The following is a 21,963-nucleotide window of genomic DNA, read 5'->3' as shown; positions in this document are numbered from 1 at the left end:
GCAATGACCACAAACACGCGTTCTATAAGGTCGATATGCACGCACAGCCAAAACACTTTGGTGAGTTCGTGCCTGCTTAACCCAATCAGGGAAAGACTGAAAACGGGATGACGTCGCGGAACAGCTGTGGCTTGAACCCTCCAACCGTCGTCTTCTAAAGAAAGCTCTGGTTGATGTTTGTGAGGCCGTTGGGACGTTACGGATAGAAAAGAAAAAAAAAGTGTTTGGTTGCAGGTCATGCAAAGGTCATGCAATGCGCTGCAAGGGGGGATTCGCTTTTACTCACAAAAATCTGCCACGAACTGCTTTGACTCGTGTGTTGCCTCTTATCAGGCACAGTTTTGTTCAAAAAGTTGCCTTGGTTGGTAGGCGTTCCCGCGCCTCGAGACACCGAGACGGCACAGGTCTGACTGATCTCACCTTGGATACGAACTCGATCGATGGCAATTCCCAGACTGGAGCGACAAATTCCACATCAACCTACAGGGATAATCGTTCGATGTCCCGAAGGATTATTGCGGGGAAAGCTTGACGGTGATGGGGAGACCCTGGGGACTGATCCCAACTAACTGGAGTTAGTCTAGGTATTTGTAGGTAGTAATGGGAAAGGATAGCGGTTGATAATTGCCCTATCCTAGGTAGAGCAGAAGAGACGGTCGGCTAAGGTGAGTTAAGCACCTGGCATACACATGTATGCCTTGATCATCAGATACATGGCACCTTGCGTGCCTTCCTTGTGCTGTAGGTGTGGACCTAGACCTAGAACCTACCTACCTTCGACAGTTGCTCCTCGAGACCCCGCCATTATGTACACCTTATGATAACGGAAAACATGGCCAAAATCCATAGGCCGTTTGCTATTCCAACGCGCTGCATCTCACATTGACCTCAACTCCTGTAATTTGTATTCCAACCGAGACCTACTCCGTCAACTTTCCACTGGATCCGATGTCCTCACTCACTTTTCTACATCACTACAATCTCGACCGCGCCAGTCGAGCAAGTTAGCAACCAGGAAAAGAAAGAATTTTTGCTAACTATTTTTTCTTTCTCGTTGTTTGCCTCTTGTCGGCAAAGAAACAAAAGAATGACCATCAACAAAAATACCACCGACATCGGTCCTGCCGTGCTGAAAAACACCAGGACTAAAAAGAACCAGAAACGCGAACTGCCTCAGCTGCTGCCCAAGAACGAGAACATGGACGGCCCAGCCGATTACAAATCATCCCATGTCGGTAAAACATGGACAAAAGCAGCCCCTACAGAAATGACACCACCGCCGCCGCCGCCGCCGCCACCGCCACCAGCCGCCCCAGCCAGCAACCGAGCCGCACGTCGCGAGCTGGTGCTGCGCGACAGGCAACACGCCAAGCTGCAGGCCGAGCTTGGAGCGGATGCCTCGCCGTCGTCTGCTGCCAAGGTCGAAAAGGCACTTTTGGCTTGGGAGAGGAGGAGGAAGCGGCTGGCGGACAAGAGGAAGTTGAAGTTGGCCGCGAGGAGGATCGACTCGGGCATCAAGAACAGGACGGATAAGCAGGAGAAGAGGGCCAGGCGAGTCGCGGGCTCCAGAAAGATCAAGACGGACAAGGCCTAAATCCTGCTGCTACTTTTGCTTCACCCGCTCCTCATCGTAAGCCAAAGGGGTTTATGATCAAGTTCGAGAGGATGTGCGGCGAAAGTGATGCGGAACTGAGAGCTGCCTCATTGTTAGTCTTTAGTCTCACAGGCCTGATCATCGCGATGTGTTTGAAGTTGTTGATGAAGAGGGAAAGTCGCATCGTCTGTTATCTTTGTTTGGTCACAAGGTTTTTCGGGTCAACTGCAGCATTGTAAGCACAAGTAATAATTTACGTTGGGGACGATGATCAAGGTCAGCTTTACCCTGATGGCATTACTGGGGATGGGAATGGGCCAGGGAAACTAGAACCAAGACAATAGCGAGCGTGACGAAAAAAAAAAAAAGAGTATCATATCTATGTGACTATAGTACAAACAGATCAGGGAGGTAAATATGTCTTGTCTATACCCATCTTCGCGGGGAACAAGATAGAACTAGAGGTTTTGTACAATGAGTTGTGGGGTCAGTCCCCAACATCAGGTATGTATTACAATGCGAACTTCTCCTCCAAACACTGGCTCAGTTCAAGGATCCACGAACCCACGATTCACGTCCTCATCTGCTACTCGCTCAGTCTTCTCCGTGTCTCCGCCCGCGCCGTCATCGGCACACTCCTTTTGGACCTTGGGCAGGTCGCCAAAGACCTCCCGGTAGTCCAGGGCCTCCTCCTTGCCCAGCACATAAACTGGATTCTTGCTGTCTTTCTCGTTCTGCGCCTGGCGGTACTTCATACCTTCGAGTGAGACACGTCGTAGCTTCTCTAAAAACTCCCGCTGGCGGGAATTTACCTGCTCGTCCACTTGCGACGTATGATCGAACGTCTTGCGGCGCCGGTCCCTGACTGCGCTGTATATCCTTTTCGCGCTAATATCGGACATCTCCTCGATAGAGTATGCGAGGCTCCAGTCTTTCGGTTTGCCATATACCCGCTCAACCAAGCGATTGTTCACCATATTACGTGCCGTCAACACTATCCCAAGCAGCTCGCCGCCATCCGTGTCGCTGTCCGCTGTGCTGCTCTCCGAGGACTTGGCGTTACTGATCGTGTCGGCCTGCTTCATCTTGGCCTCGATATTGGCTGAGGCGGCGTTCTCGTCGCCTGGTTCCTTGGAGCCAGAAAGCATCTCGGACAGGATCCTCTCAAACTTTCTGATCCGCATAGTTTCGCGCGGCGTCACGTAATCGTCTGAATCCCTTTCGGGAGGATCCATAGCAGTGGTTGTGGTCTGCGCCCGAGCAGCCAGTCCGAGTATCATATCTTTGAGTGAGAACTCTGCCGTTTCCTTGACTGCGGCCGAGTCAACATCTGTGTCCTTGCTATCGGGTAGAGTGACAGGCTCACTCTCAGCCACGATGGCTTCTCCTTTGTCCGCAGTCTCGGCGCCCTCATCTGGACTTATGACGCCTTTCTCCATAGTGCCGACAGTCTGGATACTTTCAGCTGTGGCCCTGAGGTCAGGACTAGTAATCGCAGACAGGAGGGCATCGACCTGGGCCTTGGAATTTTCAGGCGAGTGGTTGACCAACAGCCCACTCTCCTCTAGAGCACGCTCGAGAGCCTCCCTGACTGCGGCGATCCCTCGTGCATCGTCTTCCATGGCGGCCTCGACGCGGTCCATCATATCGGCCCACATTTCCTGGCCCAGCTCGTCAGGATTCTCCACAGAAGATATGTCTTCCTCATCCTCGTTGACAAGGTCCAGGTCCTCGGTGACCTTGTCCTCGGCCTCCCACGCAGGCTCCGGCACCGGATCCAAGCCCAACATCTCCTTCTCGAACTTCTCGACGGCGGCCTTGTTCGCTTCCTGCGCCTCGTTGATTTCCGCCTCGGACACGGGCTTGGCAAAAATGTACATGAAGGGCGTCACGCTCTCACGCGTCTCAAAGTGCAGACGCAAAGACTTGCCGGGGAACCGCGCAGTGGCCTTGTCCAGGACCTTGTTCAGCAGCGTCACGCTAAGCTTGAATTCGGCGTCGCCGAGCTGGCGGTCCGTCGTCCCATGGATCGTGTAGTCCATCTCCTCGAGTGGTATGTATTGGAAGCCAAAGATGCGCTCCGTGTTGTGGTAGGCGACAAAGATGCCATCCATGCGGCCCATCCGCACCTGCATCGAGTACTTGAGGAAGGCCGACCGGATCATGTCGAGATACTCGCGTTCAAATGACTCGAATTCGCCAAAGCGCTGGCGGATCTCGTACCCACGGCCGTTTTGGATGTTTGTCGACTCCATACGGATCGAGAGCACCGCCCTCGTCTTGAGGTCGAACATCCCGGTCCCCGGCAGCCTGGGGTTGTGCGCGTCGAGTTGAGACCGCATCAGGAAATCGCCTAGTGTTGTGTAATGGAAAGCCTCGGGATCCTCGCGCGCGGACTCGCTAAGTAGGTGTGATCTGTCTCGATGATAATTTTCAAACTCCTCCTTGGGTAGGGTAAGCAGTTTCTCCATAGACTTGCCAAGCAAGCTCAGGATAGTACTCCTGTCGAACTCCTTATCTGCATCGATGGCATAGGTGCCATCCTTGTAATGTAGAAACGCTGCCGCGGGGCCGCGCATTATCCGGGTGAAGTTGTAAGACTCAACCGGTGTCTCTTTGGTAAGGCTCTTGGTGGTAATGGTCCGCCAACTCGAGATGAGGTAGTGAAAGTGGGCTAGGGAAGCCGTCATGCTCGATGTAGACCCCGTATATTTCTTGCCGAGACTCGCAGCCATATTGATGAGCGTATGATCCTTGGACGAGGTCACGTATTGCTTGAGGGCACTGAAGTCAAACTCCTCGATGGGCATGATCTTAGCGAGGTAAGGGTCAAAATTGTATACCTGCGTCCTCGGGCATTGCAAGTGATAGACCCCCGGGTTGAAGAGCACTCGGTCCAACCCATACTGCACCCCTGGGACTGGCGGCTGAGGCTTTTCAATTGGTTGAAGCTCCAAGTCGTTGGCTTTGACGTAGTGTATACTGTAGGGCTTCCCCTTCTTTTCTACCACGGTCGGGCTTCCTGGTGTGTCAGAAGGTCCGTCCTTGTCCGAGGCGCCTTGCAGGGCTCTGAATGCCTCGATTTCCGACTTTGTAAGGTTTTTCAAATCTTTTAACGGGTTCACATGCACCTTCTTGGCCGCCTCTATCGTGGGCTGTCCAGGGGCGTCCGCCTTACTGGAGTCCGAAGTCGACCCCTTGTTCTTGGCTTTTGCCTTGGCAGTTGCAGTCTTCCCGGCAGCCCCTTTATCTGCGCCCATGGCGCCTTTGAGAACGCCCAACGCCTTTGTCAATCGCTGCACTTCCCCGTCATCAGAAGCAGGACCGGTCAAGGTCTTGACCTTTACTCCCTTTTTCTTCGCCGCCGCAACCTCTAGTACCAACCACTCCCAGGCTCGCCTAACGCTGGCGTGTACCTCGTCAGGCATCCCTTCTGCTTTTGTGGCGCCCATAGCTGCTTCTTTGGGGTCTATACCCAGTTCGGTCTGCAGCTGCATCACCTCGCGATCAGTGGGCGGAGCATCTTTCGCTACACGGCGTAAAAGTACGCGGAAGAGTTCAGGATTGCGACCATATTCAAACTTCATGGGCTGATCGGGCGATATTCCCAACCTCTCCTGCAAGATCTGATATGCCAAATCAAATTTCAAATTGCTCTTCCGCAAACAACTGTGAAACTTTTCGAGGGCAGAATGCGCAATTTCAAGAGCAGTGGCGGCATTTGCAAGATTCCAACACATCTCTACCACTTCCGGGCTATTCTTTGGGTGTCCCAGCAAACCCCAACATGATGCAGCTTTTCCTCGCAATTCAACCTCTTCCTTGACGTTTGCGGAAGCGGGCGGCGCGGGCTTCTTGTCATGATCACCGAGTCCAGGCTTTGAAGCGTCTTCGGAGAGTGGCTCGCGTTTCTTGTCCTCGCCCGAGTCTGGAGGATTCTGCAACGACGCGTAAAGGCGGCTGCGCGCTGTGCGGACTGAGGCCGTGGGTAAAATGGCTTTTCGGTATAGGGACTGTACACTAGGCGAAAGAAGCCGCGCCCCGCGGCTGTAAAACGGAAACATTATGATTGCATGAGAAGCGAAAGTGAATGTCGAGAAATAATACAGAGGGCCAGGAAATTTTATATTAGATATGCGCTAGAAAGAATATAGACGCGGCGCGACGGTCTAATAATTTGGATTGGATGGTCGTCGAAAATTTCCTGTACAAACAATCTATCGATAAGCATGAACCGATGTACACTTCAGCAGACCAGGGACCCCGAACTCGCAGCAAGGCAGGTATGTCGTCACATGGACCCTTTTCGATTCGAAATGTGGGGCGGCATTTATGCGGTAATCCAAGACCCTTGCGACAGCTACGGGTGGGAACATCCGTACGTACGACGTAGGTATCGAGGTAGGTATTTTCATCACAAGAATTAATCAGCCCTGTCCCGGCCTGGGGTTGTATAACGACATGATACCGGGAATAAACAGCAGAGCAGCTACAAACATCAAAGTCCGATTTCAAATTCGCATCTGGAGGTAAAGACCACTTCATCTGTAGATCTGGACACGCTTTGTTCTATCATCATGCAAATGCAAACAAACACTCATGCAAAGAACACCCCGTTGCGCCTTTACAAGCAAAAACCACACTAATCACCCATCAATGCCCGTCCAATATGCTTGATTAAATTCAGACAGACCTAGCTCGCGACGCAACCGCCTTGGCAGCCTCGCTCTTCGCGGCAGCCTCGTTGGCGAACCTCACCGCTTCCGCTCGCCTCCAGGCGCTCTCCTCCCGTTGGCCCATCATCTCGCAGCTAGCGGCGAGCATGCCTTGCGCCACACTCCTCCAGAGCAGATTGTCGACCTTGTCTGCCTGTGCTGCCGCCGCCTTTGCACTCTTGAGGGCCTGGTCGCCCACTACACCCTCGAACAGCCGGTAACGCATGATGCTGAGCGCGATTGACAGACACTGAATGTTCCGGGTTACTTGCGACGATGATAAAGCGCCCTGAAGGTGCTTCTTTACATCATTGATACTGAGCGGCGGATTGTGCGAGATGGAAGCCATGACGAGGCTAAACACAGTTCTGAGATCCGGATCCGAGTGCGAGCTGCACAAGTCTTTTATATCTTCAGTTATCACCGCTGCCTTGTTTTCGTCTCTGTGGCGTGGATCCTGCATGATCCAGAGACGGTTCAGCGCAGAGAGAATGGAAAGTTCCCGTGGGATAATGCTCTGTGCGTCAGGTCCAACTGGATGGCGAACTTTGAACCGTTCGTGCGAATAAATTTCGATGGCCTCATCCAGCATGCATCGACCCTGGTAGCAAACTGCTTTCATATACATGGCCAAATCCTGGAGGTTTCGATCCAGTTTTTCATCCATCAGGGAGTCGATATTGTTGACGCACTGCTGAACTTCGGCCCATTCACAGTGTGATGCTCGTGAAAGTCCTAGGAGAATGTTGACGTATATCTTCAGTTCCGAATGCCACCTTCCTCGTCGCATTGATTGCTGGAGAGTCCAGTTTTTTTCAACCGGCGCGCCAGGGGCTTCTAGCCTGGACAAAGAGCGTAACGCCTCCCTCCAAGCTTCCTGGCTCTTCATATCCGTATCTTTGCTGGCATTATTATCGCCAGTGAAAGTGGTTTTATACATAATTGCAATGCCAGTGAGTGCATAACTGTGGAAAGGTCAGTCAGGTCTCGTCTTGGAATAAAAGAGACGGGAAGCGTACCACAAAGCATAAGTATCAGGTTTTGACATGAAATTAATGACTAGAAAATCATGCTGTTCGTTTCCAATTCGTACAATCGCGCCAGTATCTGGACTGATGGTGTTTTTCGACGCCGCATCCTTCTTCATTGGCAGTAGTAACTCGGAAGATTGCCAAGAAATATTATGGATTTCATCGAGGCGGTCCTGAAGACTCTTTATTTTGCTGAGAGATGCATCCGGGCTTTTTTGGCGAAGGCTGCATGCCAGATCTAGTATCGACCTCAGCAAATCAACCTGAGCGAGATGTGCCGAATCTTCCAGCTGAAATTTGGAGGCCTGAGCAATGCAGCCTTGGACGCGCTGAACCGCATCTGTCTTGTCGGTTTTGAGATGAATCAACCCTTCAATAAGTGATAAGAACACATAAACTGCACGATCGCCTCTTCGACTGGCCAGCGCCGTGGTTTCGCGGATCGTCTCGATGAGTGATGCTAAGTCCTGCGGGGCAGTTGAATTAAAAAGCAATGATATCTTGCCGAGTCTCATAGCGTAAGACCAATACATGTGTTTATAGCTAATGGAAGTCAGTCTCAGTTTTGCACAAAAAAAAAAAAAAAAAAAAAGGCAGGATAAAGTGACTCACGTATCGCAATCATGAATGTGTCTTTGTAAAGCTACCAGTGCAGCCTTGTGATTTCTCCTGTTGAGAACCTTGACAAGCAGATCTTGCATGCAGTACTTCAAGTCAGGAAATAGACGCTGTGCCCAACTTGTCAGTCCATGCTGCAGTGTAAACATGATCATGGCAGTAAACTCACCTTTTCGGCCAACGCGATACCTTGTGACAACATGGTCTCAGCATACATGAGGTCCTCTGTCTCCTCCAGCACGATGCCCGCATACCTTAACCGGGCCTTGGCTTCAACACGACCGCTAAGCTTGCCAGAAGCTATGGCTCTGTCAAGACATGTGAGTCCAGTTGCAACCATCTTGTGATATTCAGCAAGGCCTTCTTCCGAGCAGGAGTTAACCAGCCGCGGGGCCGCCGCCTGAGCCTTGCCCAAACACTCTTCCGCAACGTGTATTAATATTGTCTCCAGCGCAAGATGTGACTTTTGGACACTCGGGGCAGGTGATCTAGCAACAGCAGGAGAGTTGGCCAGCGCGGGCGATCTCGAAGGCGCCGGAGATCTAGAGCCGGTTGTTGACTTGGTCACTCCTCCCATGTGCACTTTTTTCAACGTTGGCGATTTCGACAGCGCTGGTGACCTATGTGACATTGCGGGCGATTTCGATATAGCCCTTGGCGTTGAGCCCGCCGGTGAGGGTGCGATATTGCTGCGCTCGACGCTTTTTGCGACCTGAGAGGGTGGCGGTCCCTTCATTTCCGGGATGTTGATCGTGATACCCCCGCCTGGCCTGACATGAAGAGAAGCGGTTGTTGTGGCAGACGGTTGGGATGGCTGCTGCAACTGTTGCGGTTGTACGTATTGCGGCACGGCTGGTAGCTGCTGATGCTGTTGCAAAGGCGATGGAACCTGTGGTCGATGAGATGGCGGCTGGAAGTGCGCGACGGGTGGTGGGATTTGCGACGGGCGGTGGTAGAGATGAGGCTGCTGTTGAGCAAACTGGTTCGTGGCTGCGCGTTGACTAAATGTAGAGTCGTAGCTCGGGTATGTCGAAGTTGGATTGCTCGGGTTCGAACTGGCGGGATATTGGACCGGCGGCGGCAAAGGGGTCAATGGAGACGGATCGACGAGTTGTTGCTGCGACGGTGGCAGCCTCTGGTGATACTGCTGCTGCTGCTGCTGTTGCTGGTGATGGTACTGATGGGAAGAAGGAATATGGCCGGGCTGGTGTTGCTGGTGCGCTTGGGATTGCTGCGGCTGGAAACTCTGTTGGGCATATGACGGATACTGAGGGTGCTGTTGGTGGGTTTGGTAGTTCTGATGTGCTCCTGGAGCGGCAGACACCTGCCCGTATGGATTTTGGCCATTCATTTGGAACTGCTGCGCGGCATAAGGCATCGACCCGGGCTGCCCGTTGTAGGCCTGCCCCGCCGGCGGCCCGGAGCCATGGTAGTATGCCATTGCATCGACGAGGAGGGAAGGCGCGTCCAACCTCGTATTACGCGATTGTCGGATAAGGTACAAAGGCACGCATTGTAGGTTTCGCGATGAACTTTCGCTTTGCCGCCGTTGTCTGCCTGCAGCAAAGCATCAATAAGTTGGAGGATCTGGGAGGAATCAGAAGTCAACCTCTTGGCCAGACATTCAGTCCCAGTACGTGATCCGATCACGCTGAAAGATGGCATCCACCACTGACGATACGTCAAAGGGACGTGCATTGTATTTTCTGGGCACGAGGGATCGACAGGAAACCATCCCTGTCAATGATTATATAATCGAGCCACACTGTCAGCGGTAATCTTCCGTCCGCCACGTGCAACTGTTGGACGGATTCTCTTAAACAAGTTTCTCATTCGACAAGCCATTTATTACCACATTATAGGTAACGAACGGTAAAGTAGTCCAAAGAAGTTCCTCGCCAGTTGTAAACGTGCCGAGGTCCAGAAAATGTTATGGAGCACCATGCAGTCAATCTCTGCAATACGTCCATTTTACTGGTGCACATATTCGATTACGATCAGATCGGGCTCCAGTGATTTATCCCCTGTCCAAAGACTAAAGTTCTGTATTAAAAGAAGGGCCCGCTTGGATAACCAAGTCAGATCCTCGGTTTCTGCAAAACCAAGTTGCAACTGTAGCGAGTTATCAAGTCAAATATCTTTCATCTATAATTGTTATCCTTGACGCAGTTGTCACTTAGATTTCGCAAACCTGATCTGGCTTTGCTTTTCTTTTCTTTTCTTTATCCAGTTAATAAATCGACAAGCTGCTCCGACCACTCGGTCTTTCTGTGAGGATGGCGAGCTGGCTGGGACTGGCAAGCACTCGCTTCAGCCATTCTCCATCACCTTTAGTGTTGCGCACCAAAGATGGAGAGGAGAAGACGCTGGCTGATGTTTGCAAGGAAAGTACACCTCCGTGCTGGCTTAACCCTCTCCTCTTCAATGGTCACCTGCAGACCATGTGGACGTCTGTCAAATACGAGGGCCCCTTGGTCTACTACAAGCGGAAGGTCTTCCAAGCAGACTCCACGTACCTTGGCTCCTTTGCCGTGGACTTTGCCGTCGATCCCCACGAGGAGCATGATGCAAAGCTACCCCCGCGCACCGCCTACTACACTGATGAGGAGTTCAATAAGCTGGGTTCCGATGATAGTCGACCCATGTTAATCGTCCTGCACGGTTTATCTGGCGGCTCGTACGAGCTGTATCTGAGGGAGGCGATCCAGCCTCTGATTGCGGACGGTTCGAACTGGGACGTCATCGTCGTAAACTCGCGCGGATGTGCCAACAGCGAGATCACCAGCGGGGTCTTGTTCAATGCTAGAGCGACATGGGACGTCCGACAAGTGGTGAAATGGGCTCACGAAAAATATCCCAACCGGCCTCTATTTGGAGTTGGCTTTTCTCTCGGAGCAAACATCATCACCAACGTGAGCAGGTTCTACTTTTAGCCATGTATTAGTGAGCGCATATTAACAGTGTGTATAGTACGTGGGTGAGGAGGGAGCAGGCTGCTTGCTCAAGGCGTGTATTTCCGTTGGCAACCCGTTTGACCTGGAGGTCTCGAACAAGGCTATGCAAAACTCCATCCTGGGACTGAATGTCTACTCCAAAGTCATGGGAGGTAAGTGATATACCTCAGCAGCATTTCCTACCGATCCGAGCACTATGGATCTACTTTACCTCTTGTGGCTTATGCAATGGCCCTTACCCACTATCGGTGTCTTCAAGCCCTCGCAACACCGGTCCTTCCTTGCATGTTCGACGTGGTATGCTGACAACAAGACAAACAAAAAGGTAACCTCAAAAAGCTCATTGCCAAGCATAAGGAGAGCTTATTGAAACACAGTGACCTTGACTTCGACGTGATCGAGAACGTCACGTATTTGCACGAGTTTGACAGAGCTGTGCAGTAAGTTCTCAGCAAGTTGCGAAAAGGAACTCAATTAGCGGGATGTTAACCAAACGACCAGGTGCCAGAGCTGGGGATACCCCACGGAGAACGCTTATTACAGAGATGCATCTTGTTCCGACTCTATACTAGGAATCAGGATCCCGTACTTCGCCATAAGCGCCGCCGATGACCCGATCGCTGTGGACCAGGCCGTCCCTTACCAGGAATTCAAAGTTAACCCTTATACGGTCCACTGCAGCACCTCACTGGGAGGGCATCTGTCGTGGTTCGAGCTTGGGGGTGGCAGATGGCACGCCCGCCCTGTAAGACGAATCCAATCATGGCCTCGCGAAGTCATGTATCAGTACTAACAAATCACAGGTGGTGAACTTTCTGCGTGAAATGGCTGCCAACATTGATCTCAACTTCAACAAGGCCAAGGTAAACAAGGATATGGAGCCCAAGGCTGCAGAAGCGCATGGTTTTGATCCCATGAGAAGGAGGATGAGAATAAATCCACGACAGCTGAAAGCCGAGTAGACGCTAGCATCGTCGTGACCCGCTAATTACCCGTCCGCTCACCTAGACCGCATAGATATAGACGTCAATTTTAGATTTCCATCACACTCAATGCATCACGCGTCATTTAATTCTCGAGTTCAAATGCTTCCTTGACTTGATAATGTGACTTAACATAGCCCAAATCCCCATAACGCCTTGCAATGGTATCGAAAAAAAAGAACGCACAAACAGACTCAGGCAAAGGCAACCTTCTTCTTCTTTGCCTTGGTGGCTTTAGACCCTGTAGCAGCAAGTTCGCTCACTCCATCATCCTCGGTCTTGTTACTCCTCGACCTCTTCTTTCGCAGCGAGTTCTTGGTATCTTCGAGCTTCGCCTGGCGCTCGGCCTCCTTCTTCTCGGCCTCTACGCGCCTAGCCTCGCGAATCTCCTCCATCTGCCTTGCCTTCATGATCTTGGACTCAATCTGACCCTCCTTCTCCGCCTGTACTATCGCAAGGATAGTATTTATGCTCTCCTGTGACAGAAACAACTGGTCAGTACTCTCAAAAGACTATCATACAAGTATTGTAAGTCTTGGCACAGAAGAGCAGCAGCTTACAGGGTCGTCGACAAAAACTTTGCCCTTCTTCTTGCCCTTGGGCTTCTCGACGCCGACTGGGGTGATCATGTTCAGCTTGGGCACGCCGAGCTCCTTTTCCGTGTACACTCTCTTCTTTTTCTTCTTGAGCAGGTCCGCAATCGATGGGCGACCCTTGGCCTGCGAAGTCAAAGGCGGCTTGTTGCTCCCTGTGCCCGACTTCTTTGCCCTGACAAAATTGCCTCCATCGGCCTGCGAGGACGACGATTTGTTGTTCCGGAGGTTGGCTAGCTTGGCCGAGTGTTTGTTTTTTATCGTCTTTGTGCGTGCGATACCCATTTTGAATCTTTTTTCGCTGGGGATTATGACTTCTGTATTTTAAAGTTGGTGAATGTGGTTCTGGTCGCGATGTTGCCAGTACAGAATCGTTGCCCGTTTAAGGATGCGCCAGAATCGAAGGGTCGCTTGTGAACTTTTCCCGCCGCCGAACTTTTTTTCGCCGCCCTGGCATTATCGATAGCTGAAGCTCCCCGCTCAACTGCAGGAATGCGGGGGTTCGTCGACAGGGATGCCTCGATCGCAAGACGCAGTTGGTTGGCGCTCAACTGCTGCCTCCAATGAAGCTTGACATCGGATTATAAGAGTCACTAGTCTAGTGAAATTTCTAGTGTGTACCTTGTCCAGTAAATATTTTTCTCCTTGAACTGAATAAGACATAACACACGTCACAATTTCAAATTGTATTGCCATACTCCGGCGTCATTTATTAGGTCAATATACCAAATACGCAGCCCTCCTCCAACAGGATTTCCAAGACAATCGTCCACAATTTATAAAATAATTATACCTCCACAACCAAGATGGCGTCACCAAGGTGGGCTGCATTGGCGCGGGACACAAACGAGACCAAAGTGAAGCTGGCACTGAGCATAGACGGCGGCGACCTACCACCCGACACTCACCCCAGCCTTCTGGAGGCTGCTGCCTCTGGCCATGCATCCCAATCGAGCAGCTCTCAGAAAATCAGCATAAACACGGGCATTGGCTTCTTAGACCATATGTTGCACGCTTTCGCAAAACACGCGGGCTTCAGTCTTCTTCTCACCTGCCAAGGCGACTTACACAGTATGTTTTCAGATACGATGCTCACCAAATATATTCTTCTTTTATAGATCAGACTTGGTTAACACAACCGTCTAAAAAGTCGATGACCACCACACGGCAGAAGACGTGTGCATCGCCCTGGGTGACGCCTTCAAGACAGCCCTGGGCAGCGCCGCCGGCATCGCCCGCTTCGGCTTCGCATACTGCCCTCTGGACGAGGCGCTATCGCGGGCGGTCGTCGACGTCTCGAACCGGCCCTTTGCCGTGGTGGAACTCGGCCTGCGCCGCGAAAAGATCGGCGACCTGTCGTGTGAGATGATCCCGCACTGCATCATGAGCTTCGCTACGGCCGCGCGCCTCACCATCCACGTCGACTGTATCCGCGGCGAGAACGACCACCACCGCGCCGAAAGCGCCTTCAAGGCCCTCGCCGTTGCCGTCCGCACCGCTGTCGGTAAGGTCGCGGGCAGGGAGGGCGAGGTGCCCAGCACCAAGGGTACGCTGAGCGTCTAGGCGAGTAGATGGGACGCTTTGGAAGGCTGCTATGGCAGTTCTCTCACCTTGGTGTTGTTGGCGTCGCCCTGGCGTGGGTGAAAAGAGATTGGGAAAGCCGAGGTCTCTTTCTATTGACAGACCTGGCAGTCCAGAGATATTGGCTCCTTGACTGTGCAGATGGCATTAGATCCCTTCAGGAGGGCTGCTATCATTTTCAGCGAATTGGCATGATGACCTCAATCGTGCTCGTATTTGTCTTGGGGCAAGGTAGATGGAATGAAGCAAGAGGTGATACAGCTTTTTGCTGAACCGTCAAGGCAAGATGAAGATTGAGCAGGACCTCCTTTGTCAAAGCTGATTGATCTTCGGGGGTTTTTGGGCAGCAGTACCTTCGGTTGGCATGATTGCCATAATTCTGGCCACTCATAGACATCTTGGGTTTCCATGAGCCTACCGAAGTCTAGGCTGGATTCTGTCGCTGGTGTCTGCTCAATCCTTAACTTCATTCCCAGCGGTTTGCGATTTTTTCCAATCAACTTTATCAAGCCCGTCACGTCAAACATGCATTGGGACGAATCTTTGATTCAAATATAAAGCATATAGCCAGCGATAAGCCTAGAAGAAAATAGAGACACCTCCTTACCACTGCATGATGTTACAAATATGAGCCGATCCGATGGTAGTAAAGGCGAAAGCCAATCGTACATTTTCAGTCTTGAGGTAACAGCCTCCCACGCCAATGGTACAGGGTAGGTAGAACAGACAGGGGTCGCAGACCGGGATTTGAAGCGTTCAGTTAGCGGCAAGGCGGGAACTGTGAGGTCATTGTCAAAGCGGAGTCTCGGCTTCCAAACGTACGAGCAGCCAATTCTCAATTTTCATTTCATCTTTCGCCCCCTTGTCTATATCAAAAAAATCCACATTGCAAATGTCGCACCAGCCTCGACGGCAGTCATGTCTCGGTACGATGTTCTGAGGCGGGAAGAGGCCGTCGGCGCCGGGCGCGCGGCCGCCCAAGCCGGTGTTATCGGGGCCGCACGCTGGGGTGTCGGCTTCGCGATCCTGGGCGGCCTCGGGTACGCCATATCGCCGATATATAGGGGGTTGACGATTCAATTCAAGACGTATGAGGGTCTCTTCTTTGCGTTTCCCCTTTCCAACTTGACTTTGCTCAATACACCTACAACTTCTTCATGAATTTGCTTATCCAGTGACTTCTTTCGCAAACTCTCTCTAACATTGGCATGAGTACAGTTACATTCAAATGTCGGGCATGGTATTCGGCGGTATGATCGAGGCGGATAGAGGCCTCAGGAGATTCGAGGCTGAGCAAAGGTCGCGGAGGCGAGCGGCCAGGAATCAAGTCGCGTGGGAGGCTTATGAGAAGGAGTTGAGGGCGCTCGAAGGTGAGGAGGACATGAATTTTCCGGATCAAAGGCAGTCAACGAAGGGCATCGAACCCCCAAGCAAGCCAGGCGACGCATCAGACTCGAAGTAAATAGCGTCTTGAGGGGAGCAGGCCCCAGGACTGCCGTGCAGAGGTGTTTGTAGGCTGGCCCAAGCCTCCAACTCCTACTAAATGCAATCGACGCCCTGCTGTTATCACATTTTGATCATGAAATAGTCCAAACTCTCAGAAGATCAACAATCATCATTACATTTCATCAGTCTATTTATCGTTCCGAAGTAAATGAGCGTCGCAGTCCCGAAACGCCGACGCCATGAAAAAAAAAAAAAAAAAAACCAAACAAACTTAGACACACAGACTCTTGCATGGCAGGCGTCGTCCGTAATTTCTCCCTCCTGGCGCCTAATTCACTTCTTGGGTATCTCAAACTTTTTCGGGTCCATATTCAACTTGCATAGCCTGACCACGCAGCCACTCAGTTGCAGCAGGGTCTGCACGCCCTCGAGGATCTTCATGTGCGCAAAACCAATCTCCTTGATGAACTCTAGCTTGGTGTGTTCACTCAGCGTCTGTATCGTCTTTGTGACCTTGAACATGGTGCTGATGATATCGTGGCTCGAGTATCCCAAGCCCCAAAGCTCTCGCAACGCGTCGAGGGCCGAGTCGACATTGCCCTCGTGGCACGCCTTGAGCATGGCTTGAACCTTGATCGGGTGCGGCGAGTCGACGACCTTGAAGACGTTGTCGCCGCTCACGAACCCGAATCCGGAGTATGTCGACTGCAGGTTGTTGATTGCCTGACGCATGTCGCCCTCGGCGCTGAAGACTAGCGCGGCCAAACCGTCGTCGCTGTACTCGACCTTCTCGGCCTCGATGATCTGCAGTAGCCGTTTGACCACCTGGGCGTCCGTCAGGCGCGCGTACCGGAGGATTGCGCATCGAGACTGCAGGGGCTCTATGATTTTGTTTGACTGGTTGCACGCGAAAGCGAATCTCGTAGTGTTGGAGTAGATCTCCATCGTTCGCCTCAGGGCCTGCTGTGCGCCAGATGTCATGCTGTCGGCCTCGTCAAGAATCACCAGCTTATGTCGGCCTGGCGGGAGTGTCACTTTCTTTTGAGCAAACCCCTTGATTCTGTTTCGGACCACGTCAATTCCTATAGATTCGGTTTGACTGTCGTTAGACCATGTTGCTGTTTAGATTGGGGAGTCCAAAGGCCGTGCATACCTCGCTCGTCACTGGCGTTCAGTTCTAATACTGCCTCCTTGTACGAATCTCCCAGCAGTTGTCGCGCCAAGCAGAGAACACTGGTCGTCTTTCCGATACCTGGCATTCCCGAGATGATGACGTGCGGCATGTTGCCGTCCTTTGCGATGATTTTTAACCGCTCGATCGTCTCGGTGTTTCCAACCACATCGTCTAGGAATACAGGTCTGTACTTTTCAACCCTTGAATTACACACGAGGTCAATAAAAGTCCTTGGTAGGAAAGGCTCGGCATGTGCTAGCATCTCTGCTCACCATGGTAGCTCGTAGTTTGGGGCACCATTTGCGTTCGCTGAGACGGCTTTTTTGGCTGCAGCTGTTGAGGACTCGCCCTTCTCCTCCACGACTTTTGCAGGAGCCATTCTGATATTTTGGTTGAAAATACTGGCAAAGATGGCCCAGTGAAGAAGGCGTGCTTTCTGCTGGAATTGTGTGCTCTTCAGTACCTCTGGTTATCCTTCGCCGGTAAAGAGCTTGAGTTTATTGTCGGGTTTCTGAAATCTGGATGCACTTTACGCGATCAAATGAAGCTTGGCGCGTCGCGTTGAATTTGTTCAAGCTGAGGGGCAGCGGCTGAGACAAGCAACGCTAGACCAAATTCGGCAATAAAATATCTTTGGTTTATAGCACTAGGTACCCCAGCTCAGCTTTATCGGCTTAAGTTTAGGTGCTAGATAGTACTTGTGAGTTTGTGTATAAGTAGATTACCTACAACGCACCTGAGTTGTTCTTGCTAAATTGGAATGTCTCAAGAGGCATAATGTCACACATTTTGACATTTCCTTGTTTAACTTCGCGAGCTTGATGCCTATTCAGGTCCTATCCCAGCTAATCCTTGGTTGCACACTAACTAGTATATCTCAACTGATATAGGACAGCCTAATCTTCATCGTCTTTGTTCAAACGCCTGTTGGCCTTTGGCTTCTGACCACCCTTAAAGTGCTTCTTCCCAGACATCAACCTTGCATCCTTGGGATCGATGCCATTCTCGATGGCCGCCATCTCTCTAGCTTTCCGTCCACTCAATTGCTTCCCAGAGGCCATTCCCTGTTCAGTATACTTATAATTGAAGGGTCGGCTGACATGTCCAGCATTCCTTCCTGTCCCAAAGAAGGTCTTGTCCAGCTTCTGTGACTTGGGGCCTTGCGGTAAAGCAAGAATATCCGTGCCTGCCAGCGAGACGCTATCCCCGGCGCTGATTGACATCGCATCCAAGGCGGCAGTAACAGCCAGCCTCCTCTTCTCGGGTAAGTTGGCAACAATGTACAGCTCGTGGTTGAAGTCCACGGCATCACTTTCAAACGTGGGCGGCGGTTCGCAGTATAGCAACTTGCCATTGACATAGTCCTTTAGGATATGTCTTGCTGCCTTTGACTCGTCCGGAGAAGCGTTTCCAGTCTTTGTGAATCCACGGGCACGTGCATATGCAACTAGAAGCTCCTCAGCAGTTGGGACTCCCGTCCCGCCCTCTTCAGCCGGTCTTGTTTTTATGTTGATGCCGTAAACGGCTTCCAAGTACGCTTTCGGGATCCTCCTAGCAACAAGAGCAGCCGGACCAGTGAACTCTCGTAGTTCGTCGATAGGCAGTACACCATTGCAGACAAGATCCGCCTTTGTGCTGGCGAAGTTGGGGAAGACTAGACCTGGACAGTCACAAAGTACAACCTTTTCGCTCAGATGGATGGTCTGGAAGTGCTTGGTCTTTCCTGGAGTAGATGAAACCGAGACCTTCTTTGCTCCAATAAGAGCATTGATGGTTGACGACTTTCCGACATTAGGATATCCGACCAACCCAACTTGCATTTTCTGCTTTGGATCTGCTGGGGATGTCAATAATAGAACCATGGCTACATCGAATTTGATGGGAGATTTAACATACCTGAGCTCTCCGGCGCATGTTTCAAAAAGATGGACTCCAGCTCCTCTACCGTGATAATCCTGGTGTCAGAATCCTCCTCCTCAAGCGAGCTTTCTTCTGCCTCCTGATCACCGGACTCCTCCTTTTCCGCACTTTGCGGCACGGAAGCGTCCGGGTTGAGCTTTGCACCTCCATCCGCGACAGACGATTCCTCGGCCTCATCATCTTCCGATTCGCTCTCCAAGTCTCTGGCCTCGTTAAGCTCCTTTGCGTAGCTTGCAGAGAAGAACTTGAAGGCGATTTTCGCACCCTTGAGATACCTGGCCCATTCTTGTCTTTGTTTAAGCGTCATCATGTCGGCTTTGTTGATGAGCAGCAAGTTTTCCTTCTTGGCGTCCACAGACTTCACATAGTGATCGAGATCCTCGGACCGGAACAGCAGCGGGTTCCTGGCATCCACAATCTGGACGACAAGATCGGACCGCTCTATTACCCTCCACAACTGTCTCCAAACCTCCAGATTGCGCTCGAACGGTGTCATCAACAAATCGTTGCTCTCTGCCAGCTCAGCCAGTCCACGGCGCCAGTTCAGGAAAGATTCCCGCTCCATCGCATCCAGCTGCTCCGGTGTGGTCGTCTCATCCCATTTTGGCCGCCTCGGCACCGTAAGCCTCTGTTTGTGCGTCTTGTGCTTCCCTAGAACGGCCCTCTCCTCCGCGGCGGAGAGCAAATACGGGTTCTTCTGGTCGGTGTGGATGATTTTGACATTGTTCATCTTCTCGGCTGTGAAATCGGTGCCAGCCAGTTCGGCGGTCGAAAGAAACTCGTCTAGAGCACCTTGCTCTGTGACCGAGCGCATCTTCACCCATGCTGCTTCCTCCCTATCGTTGGTGATGTACTAATCACGTCAAAATTGTTAGAAGTGCTCCAGACACAAATGACCAGACGGATTAGAGCGCGGCTGCGAGTCTGCTTACCTGCTCGCCTGTTGCGTGGTTTGTTCTGGTGACGGCGCCGGCCTTCCTCCTGTCGGTGCCCTTGCCCTTGCCGAAGCGATCGTTCATCAAGGCATTTCCGAGCCCGACGGACGATTTGTCCTTGGCGCGAACCATGTTGAAGTATTTGCCTCTGATATACCGCTGAAAAATGTGCCTCTTACGAGTATAAGCCGATGATATTTGTGTTTCTTTTTCTTTTTTGGATTTGGATTTGGATTAAATCCAACTGGGACTTTGGTTTGTTCTCCCTCAAAATACTCGTGCTGAATAATTCCCAGATTGGTAAGTAGGCGCGAGGGGGGCAAATTCTGCGCGAAAAGTATGACATATAGCGCGGGGCAGGCACTTCCCAGTGGTCGCGCAGGTGGGGGTTAGGGGTCCTGCATAGCCAGATAAGGTGATAAGAGCCCGACCAGGGAATTTTTTTTTGTTTCCCCCGCGCGTGCGGTCGGCAAATGCAATTTCCATGTAATTCATCAAAGAAGGCAAGTCAACTCGACGACTTTCACTCCACTAAGATAAATTGTCGTCGCGATTGCTACCCGAGTCAAAATAGCTGGACAACCACTCAGAAATCCGCAGCTGTTGTCCCGTATTCATAGCCTGTATATTCGACTACCGCCCTGCCGTCAAAATGCCCAAGGGAAAGTGGATGTAAGGGTTGTCGCATCCTGACCATCAACCTGGAAAACGCTAACTCCATTTGCATTTTCTTAGAGACAAGAAGACTGCAACGCACTTCACCCTAGTCCATCGGCCTCAAAATGATCCTCTCATACACGATGAGTCTGCGCCATCCATGGTGCTCAATCCGACACAACTCCCCAATGCTACCGGCAAGGTAAAGAAGTTGGATGACCTGGCCTCAGAGCTGGGGTCAGATGCACTCAGCATCCGTGACAATGAAGGAGAAGCCGCCAACTATGGCGTTTACTTTGACGACACCGAGTATGACTACATGCAACACATGCGCGACCTTGGTTCAGGGACTGGCGAGGCGGTGTTCATCGAGTCGACGGCTGGGCAGCAGAACAAGGGCAAAGGAAAACAGAAGCAATCGCTGGAGGAGGCCCTCCGTGAGATGGAGCTTCAGGATAAATCAAGCGACTTGCTTGATGCCGACATACTACCCAGCAAGGACCTGACCCGGGCAACATATCAGTCGCAACAGGATGTGCCGGATATGATTGCGGGCTTCCAGCCTGACATGGATCCGAGGTTGCGAGAGGTCCTCGAGGCACTTGAAGACGAGGCTTATGTGGATGACGATGATGACATCTTCCAGCAACTGTCTAAAGATGCGAAGGAGCTAAACGAGCACGAGTTTGATGACACATATCCGGACGAGTACGATGATGGCTGGGAGTCGGACGCGACAGCAAAACCAAACAAAGAGTTCCGTGATGGTGATGAGGCGCCACAGCTGGTGGACACGAACGCGCAACCAACAGAGGGTCCCTCGCAAGAGTGGCTCGAAGACTTCAAGAAGTTCAAAAAGGACCAGAGCGGCGAGGGTAGGACCAGGGCAGGCCCAGGGGCAGGCTCGGAGATCCAGTCGTCCATATGGACAACCACAACATCAGGTGGAAGACGCAAGAAGCGCAAGGGTGCGTTGACCGACAAAACTGGCTTCTCGATGACATCCTCGTCTCTGGTCAGAACGGAAGGCCTTAGTGCACTAGATGCTCGATTCGACAGGATAGAGGAGGAGTACAACGCCGATATGGAGTCTGAGCTTGGTTCCGTTTCTGGCGTCTCAATGGCATCAAGCGTGACGGGGCCGATGCGGCACGACTTTGATGGCATACTAGACGATTTCCTTGGGAAGCAGCCAAACAACAAATCAGCTGCTGGGAAAAGGGGAAAGAAACATTATAAAGGAGGACTTGCTGAGCTGGACGAGATTAGGAAAGGTCTCGGGCCTGCGAGGATATCAACTCGCTAAGCTTTAGTGTGAATATGAGATAGAGCGTTTGGCCGCGTGATGTCAAATCTACTTAATAAAGTTCTGGTCAAAGTCCGTGCTCGTTGACGTTTCCAGACTAGACTAGGTCGTTAAAATGTCTGAGATAGAATGAACAAAGAATAGAAAAAGCCAGAATGCATCCGCTTTCGATATTTAGTGATACGTCGTCAACGTTAGACCGCCAACTGGTAAAACAGTGGGGTTGTGGGGCCGCGGCAGAATGCCGCGATCAAACCATTGGCTTTGAAGCGCTTGGCCGGGCGCGATCTTTGGGACCTGAACTAGCTCAAGCCTTAACTCTTGCAAAAACATCGCGATCAGTCCGACCAGCCACGATACGATAACCATCACGGTCATCCGCGACGCCCAAAGAAAATCGTTCTCGATAACTTACAAATAACGACGGCTGCTTGAAACTCGCAACGCTCACCCTCG

The 21,963-nt window shown here is 51.7% G+C and overlaps 10 protein-coding genes across 10 annotated transcripts; 5 read left to right on the top strand and 5 right to left on the bottom strand.

The window, feature by feature from the left end:
• The first annotated feature begins 613 nt into the window (after positions 1 to 613).
• On the top strand, positions 614 to 2,124 carry MGG_07533 (uncharacterized protein). The gene has a single exon (XM_003711398.1). It carries the CDS (start codon positions 1,088 to 1,090, stop codon positions 1,592 to 1,594), a length of 507 nt encoding a protein of 168 aa, XP_003711446.1. The 5' UTR covers positions 614 to 1,087; the 3' UTR covers positions 1,595 to 2,124.
• On the bottom strand, positions 1,952 to 5,807 carry MGG_07532 (mitochondrial membrane protein Pet127). The gene has a single exon (XM_003711397.1). The coding sequence runs from the start codon at positions 5,656 to 5,658 to the stop codon at positions 2,143 to 2,145; it is 3,516 nt and encodes a 1,171-aa protein (XP_003711445.1). The 5' UTR covers positions 5,659 to 5,807; the 3' UTR covers positions 1,952 to 2,142.
• A 156-nt stretch (positions 5,808 to 5,963) lies between these two features.
• MGG_07531 (uncharacterized protein) lies at positions 5,964 to 9,626 on the bottom strand. Its single transcript, XM_003711396.1, has 4 exons — positions 8,128 to 9,626; positions 7,953 to 8,068; positions 7,329 to 7,883; positions 5,964 to 7,274 (listed from the first exon to the last, which is right to left on the bottom strand). The coding sequence occupies exons 1-4, from the start codon at positions 9,397 to 9,399 to the stop codon at positions 6,278 to 6,280; spliced, it is 2,940 nt and encodes a 979-aa protein (XP_003711444.1). The 5' UTR covers positions 9,400 to 9,626; the 3' UTR covers positions 5,964 to 6,277.
• A 172-nt stretch (positions 9,627 to 9,798) lies between these two features.
• On the top strand, positions 9,799 to 11,991 carry MGG_07530 (hydrolase). Its single transcript, XM_003711395.1, has 5 exons — positions 9,799 to 10,870; positions 10,929 to 11,064; positions 11,238 to 11,352; positions 11,414 to 11,657; positions 11,716 to 11,991. The coding sequence occupies exons 1-5, from the start codon at positions 10,235 to 10,237 to the stop codon at positions 11,872 to 11,874; spliced, it is 1,290 nt and encodes a 429-aa protein (XP_003711443.1). The 5' UTR covers positions 9,799 to 10,234; the 3' UTR covers positions 11,875 to 11,991.
• Positions 11,975 to 12,879, bottom strand: MGG_07529 (60S ribosomal subunit assembly/export protein LOC1). Its single transcript, XM_003711394.1, has 2 exons — positions 12,456 to 12,879; positions 11,975 to 12,371 (listed from the first exon to the last, which is right to left on the bottom strand). The coding sequence occupies exons 1-2, from the start codon at positions 12,771 to 12,773 to the stop codon at positions 12,090 to 12,092; spliced, it is 600 nt and encodes a 199-aa protein (XP_003711442.1). The 5' UTR covers positions 12,774 to 12,879; the 3' UTR covers positions 11,975 to 12,089.
• A 198-nt stretch (positions 12,880 to 13,077) lies between these two features.
• MGG_07528 (imidazoleglycerol-phosphate dehydratase) lies at positions 13,078 to 14,683 on the top strand. Its single transcript, XM_003711393.1, has 2 exons — positions 13,078 to 13,559; positions 13,639 to 14,683. The coding sequence occupies exons 1-2, from the start codon at positions 13,295 to 13,297 to the stop codon at positions 14,049 to 14,051; spliced, it is 678 nt and encodes a 225-aa protein (XP_003711441.1). The 5' UTR covers positions 13,078 to 13,294; the 3' UTR covers positions 14,052 to 14,683.
• Positions 14,684 to 14,821: 138 nt separating this feature from the next.
• On the top strand, positions 14,822 to 15,739 carry MGG_07527 (uncharacterized protein). The gene is made up of 2 exons (XM_003711392.1): positions 14,822 to 15,157; positions 15,288 to 15,739. The coding sequence occupies exons 1-2, from the start codon at positions 14,988 to 14,990 to the stop codon at positions 15,529 to 15,531; spliced, it is 414 nt and encodes a 137-aa protein (XP_003711440.1). The 5' UTR covers positions 14,822 to 14,987; the 3' UTR covers positions 15,532 to 15,739.
• MGG_07526 (replication factor C subunit 4) lies at positions 15,652 to 17,210 on the bottom strand. Its single transcript, XM_003711391.1, has 3 exons — positions 16,962 to 17,210; positions 16,669 to 16,889; positions 15,652 to 16,597 (listed from the first exon to the last, which is right to left on the bottom strand). The coding sequence occupies exons 1-3, from the start codon at positions 17,066 to 17,068 to the stop codon at positions 15,849 to 15,851; spliced, it is 1,077 nt and encodes a 358-aa protein (XP_003711439.1). The 5' UTR covers positions 17,069 to 17,210; the 3' UTR covers positions 15,652 to 15,848.
• Positions 17,211 to 17,345: 135 nt separating this feature from the next.
• MGG_07525 (uncharacterized protein) lies at positions 17,346 to 19,838 on the bottom strand. Its single transcript, XM_003711390.1, has 3 exons — positions 19,542 to 19,838; positions 18,586 to 19,462; positions 17,346 to 18,523 (listed from the first exon to the last, which is right to left on the bottom strand). Exons 1-3 carry the CDS (start codon positions 19,674 to 19,676, stop codon positions 17,586 to 17,588), a joined length of 1,950 nt encoding a protein of 649 aa, XP_003711438.1. The 5' UTR covers positions 19,677 to 19,838; the 3' UTR covers positions 17,346 to 17,585.
• Positions 19,839 to 19,977: 139 nt separating this feature from the next.
• On the top strand, positions 19,978 to 21,671 carry MGG_07524 (uncharacterized protein). The gene is made up of 2 exons (XM_003711389.1): positions 19,978 to 20,216; positions 20,280 to 21,671. Exons 1-2 carry the CDS (start codon positions 20,197 to 20,199, stop codon positions 21,505 to 21,507), a joined length of 1,248 nt encoding a protein of 415 aa, XP_003711437.1. The 5' UTR covers positions 19,978 to 20,196; the 3' UTR covers positions 21,508 to 21,671.
• Positions 21,672 to 21,963: the final 292 nt, after the last annotated feature.

This window comes from Pyricularia oryzae, chromosome 3, assembly GCF_000002495.2.
Source record: "Pyricularia oryzae 70-15 chromosome 3, whole genome shotgun sequence".
NCBI classification, from domain to species: Eukaryota; Fungi; Ascomycota; class Sordariomycetes; order Magnaporthales; family Pyriculariaceae; genus Pyricularia; species Pyricularia oryzae.
The sequence above is the reverse complement of the archived record's forward strand: the minus strand, read 5'-3'. Positions and strand labels throughout refer to the sequence as shown.

Coding starts and splice junctions, on each gene's coding strand:
- MGG_07531 (XM_003711396.1), bottom strand. CDS start 9,399: ATGGCATACTACCATGGCTCCGGGCCGCCGGCGGGGCAGGCCTACAAC. Junction 7,884..7,952: donor CACATTCATGATTGCGATAC/GTGAGTCACTTT, acceptor GACTTCCATTAG/CTATAAACACATGTATTGGT. Junction 7,275..7,328: donor CCTGATACTTATGCTTTGTG/GTACGCTTCCCG, acceptor ACCTTTCCACAG/TTATGCACTCACTGGCATTG.
- MGG_07526 (XM_003711391.1), bottom strand. CDS start 17,068: ATGGCTCCTGCAAAAGTCGTGGAGGAGAAGGGCGAGTCCTCAACAGCT. Junction 16,890..16,961: donor CCAAACTACGAGCTACCATG/GTGAGCAGAGAT, acceptor GTGTAATTCAAG/GGTTGAAAAGTACAGACCTG. Junction 16,598..16,668: donor GAACGCCAGTGACGAGCGAG/GTATGCACGGCC, acceptor CCGAATCTATAG/GAATTGACGTGGTCCGAAAC.
- MGG_07533 (XM_003711398.1), top strand. CDS start 1,088: ATGACCATCAACAAAAATACCACCGACATCGGTCCTGCCGTGCTGAAA.
- MGG_07524 (XM_003711389.1), top strand. CDS start 20,197: ATGCCCAAGGGAAAGTGGAT. Junction 20,217..20,279: donor ATGCCCAAGGGAAAGTGGAT/GTAAGGGTTGTC, acceptor GCATTTTCTTAG/AGACAAGAAGACTGCAACGC.
- MGG_07530 (XM_003711395.1), top strand. CDS start 10,235: ATGGCGAGCTGGCTGGGACTGGCAAGCACTCGCTTCAGCCATTCTCCA. Junction 10,871..10,928: donor GAGCAAACATCATCACCAAC/GTGAGCAGGTTC, acceptor CAGTGTGTATAG/TACGTGGGTGAGGAGGGAGC. Junction 11,353..11,413: donor GAGTTTGACAGAGCTGTGCA/GTAAGTTCTCAG, acceptor CCAAACGACCAG/GTGCCAGAGCTGGGGATACC.
- MGG_07528 (XM_003711393.1), top strand. CDS start 13,295: ATGGCGTCACCAAGGTGGGCTGCATTGGCGCGGGACACAAACGAGACC. Junction 13,560..13,638: donor CTGCCAAGGCGACTTACACA/GTATGTTTTCAG, acceptor CCGTCTAAAAAG/TCGATGACCACCACACGGCA.
- MGG_07529 (XM_003711394.1), bottom strand. CDS start 12,773: ATGGGTATCGCACGCACAAAGACGATAAAAAACAAACACTCGGCCAAG. Junction 12,372..12,455: donor AAGTTTTTGTCGACGACCCT/GTAAGCTGCTGC, acceptor TTTCTGTCACAG/GAGAGCATAAATACTATCCT.
- MGG_07525 (XM_003711390.1), bottom strand. CDS start 19,676: ATGGTTCGCGCCAAGGACAAATCGTCCGTCGGGCTCGGAAATGCCTTG. Junction 19,463..19,541: donor ACCACGCAACAGGCGAGCAG/GTAAGCAGACTC, acceptor TGACGTGATTAG/TACATCACCAACGATAGGGA. Junction 18,524..18,585: donor ACATGCGCCGGAGAGCTCAG/GTATGTTAAATC, acceptor CATCCCCAGCAG/ATCCAAAGCAGAAAATGCAA.
- MGG_07532 (XM_003711397.1), bottom strand. CDS start 5,658: ATGTTTCCGTTTTACAGCCGCGGGGCGCGGCTTCTTTCGCCTAGTGTA.
- MGG_07527 (XM_003711392.1), top strand. CDS start 14,988: ATGTCTCGGTACGATGTTCTGAGGCGGGAAGAGGCCGTCGGCGCCGGG. Junction 15,158..15,287: donor TTGACGATTCAATTCAAGAC/GTATGAGGGTCT, acceptor GCATGAGTACAG/TTACATTCAAATGTCGGGCA.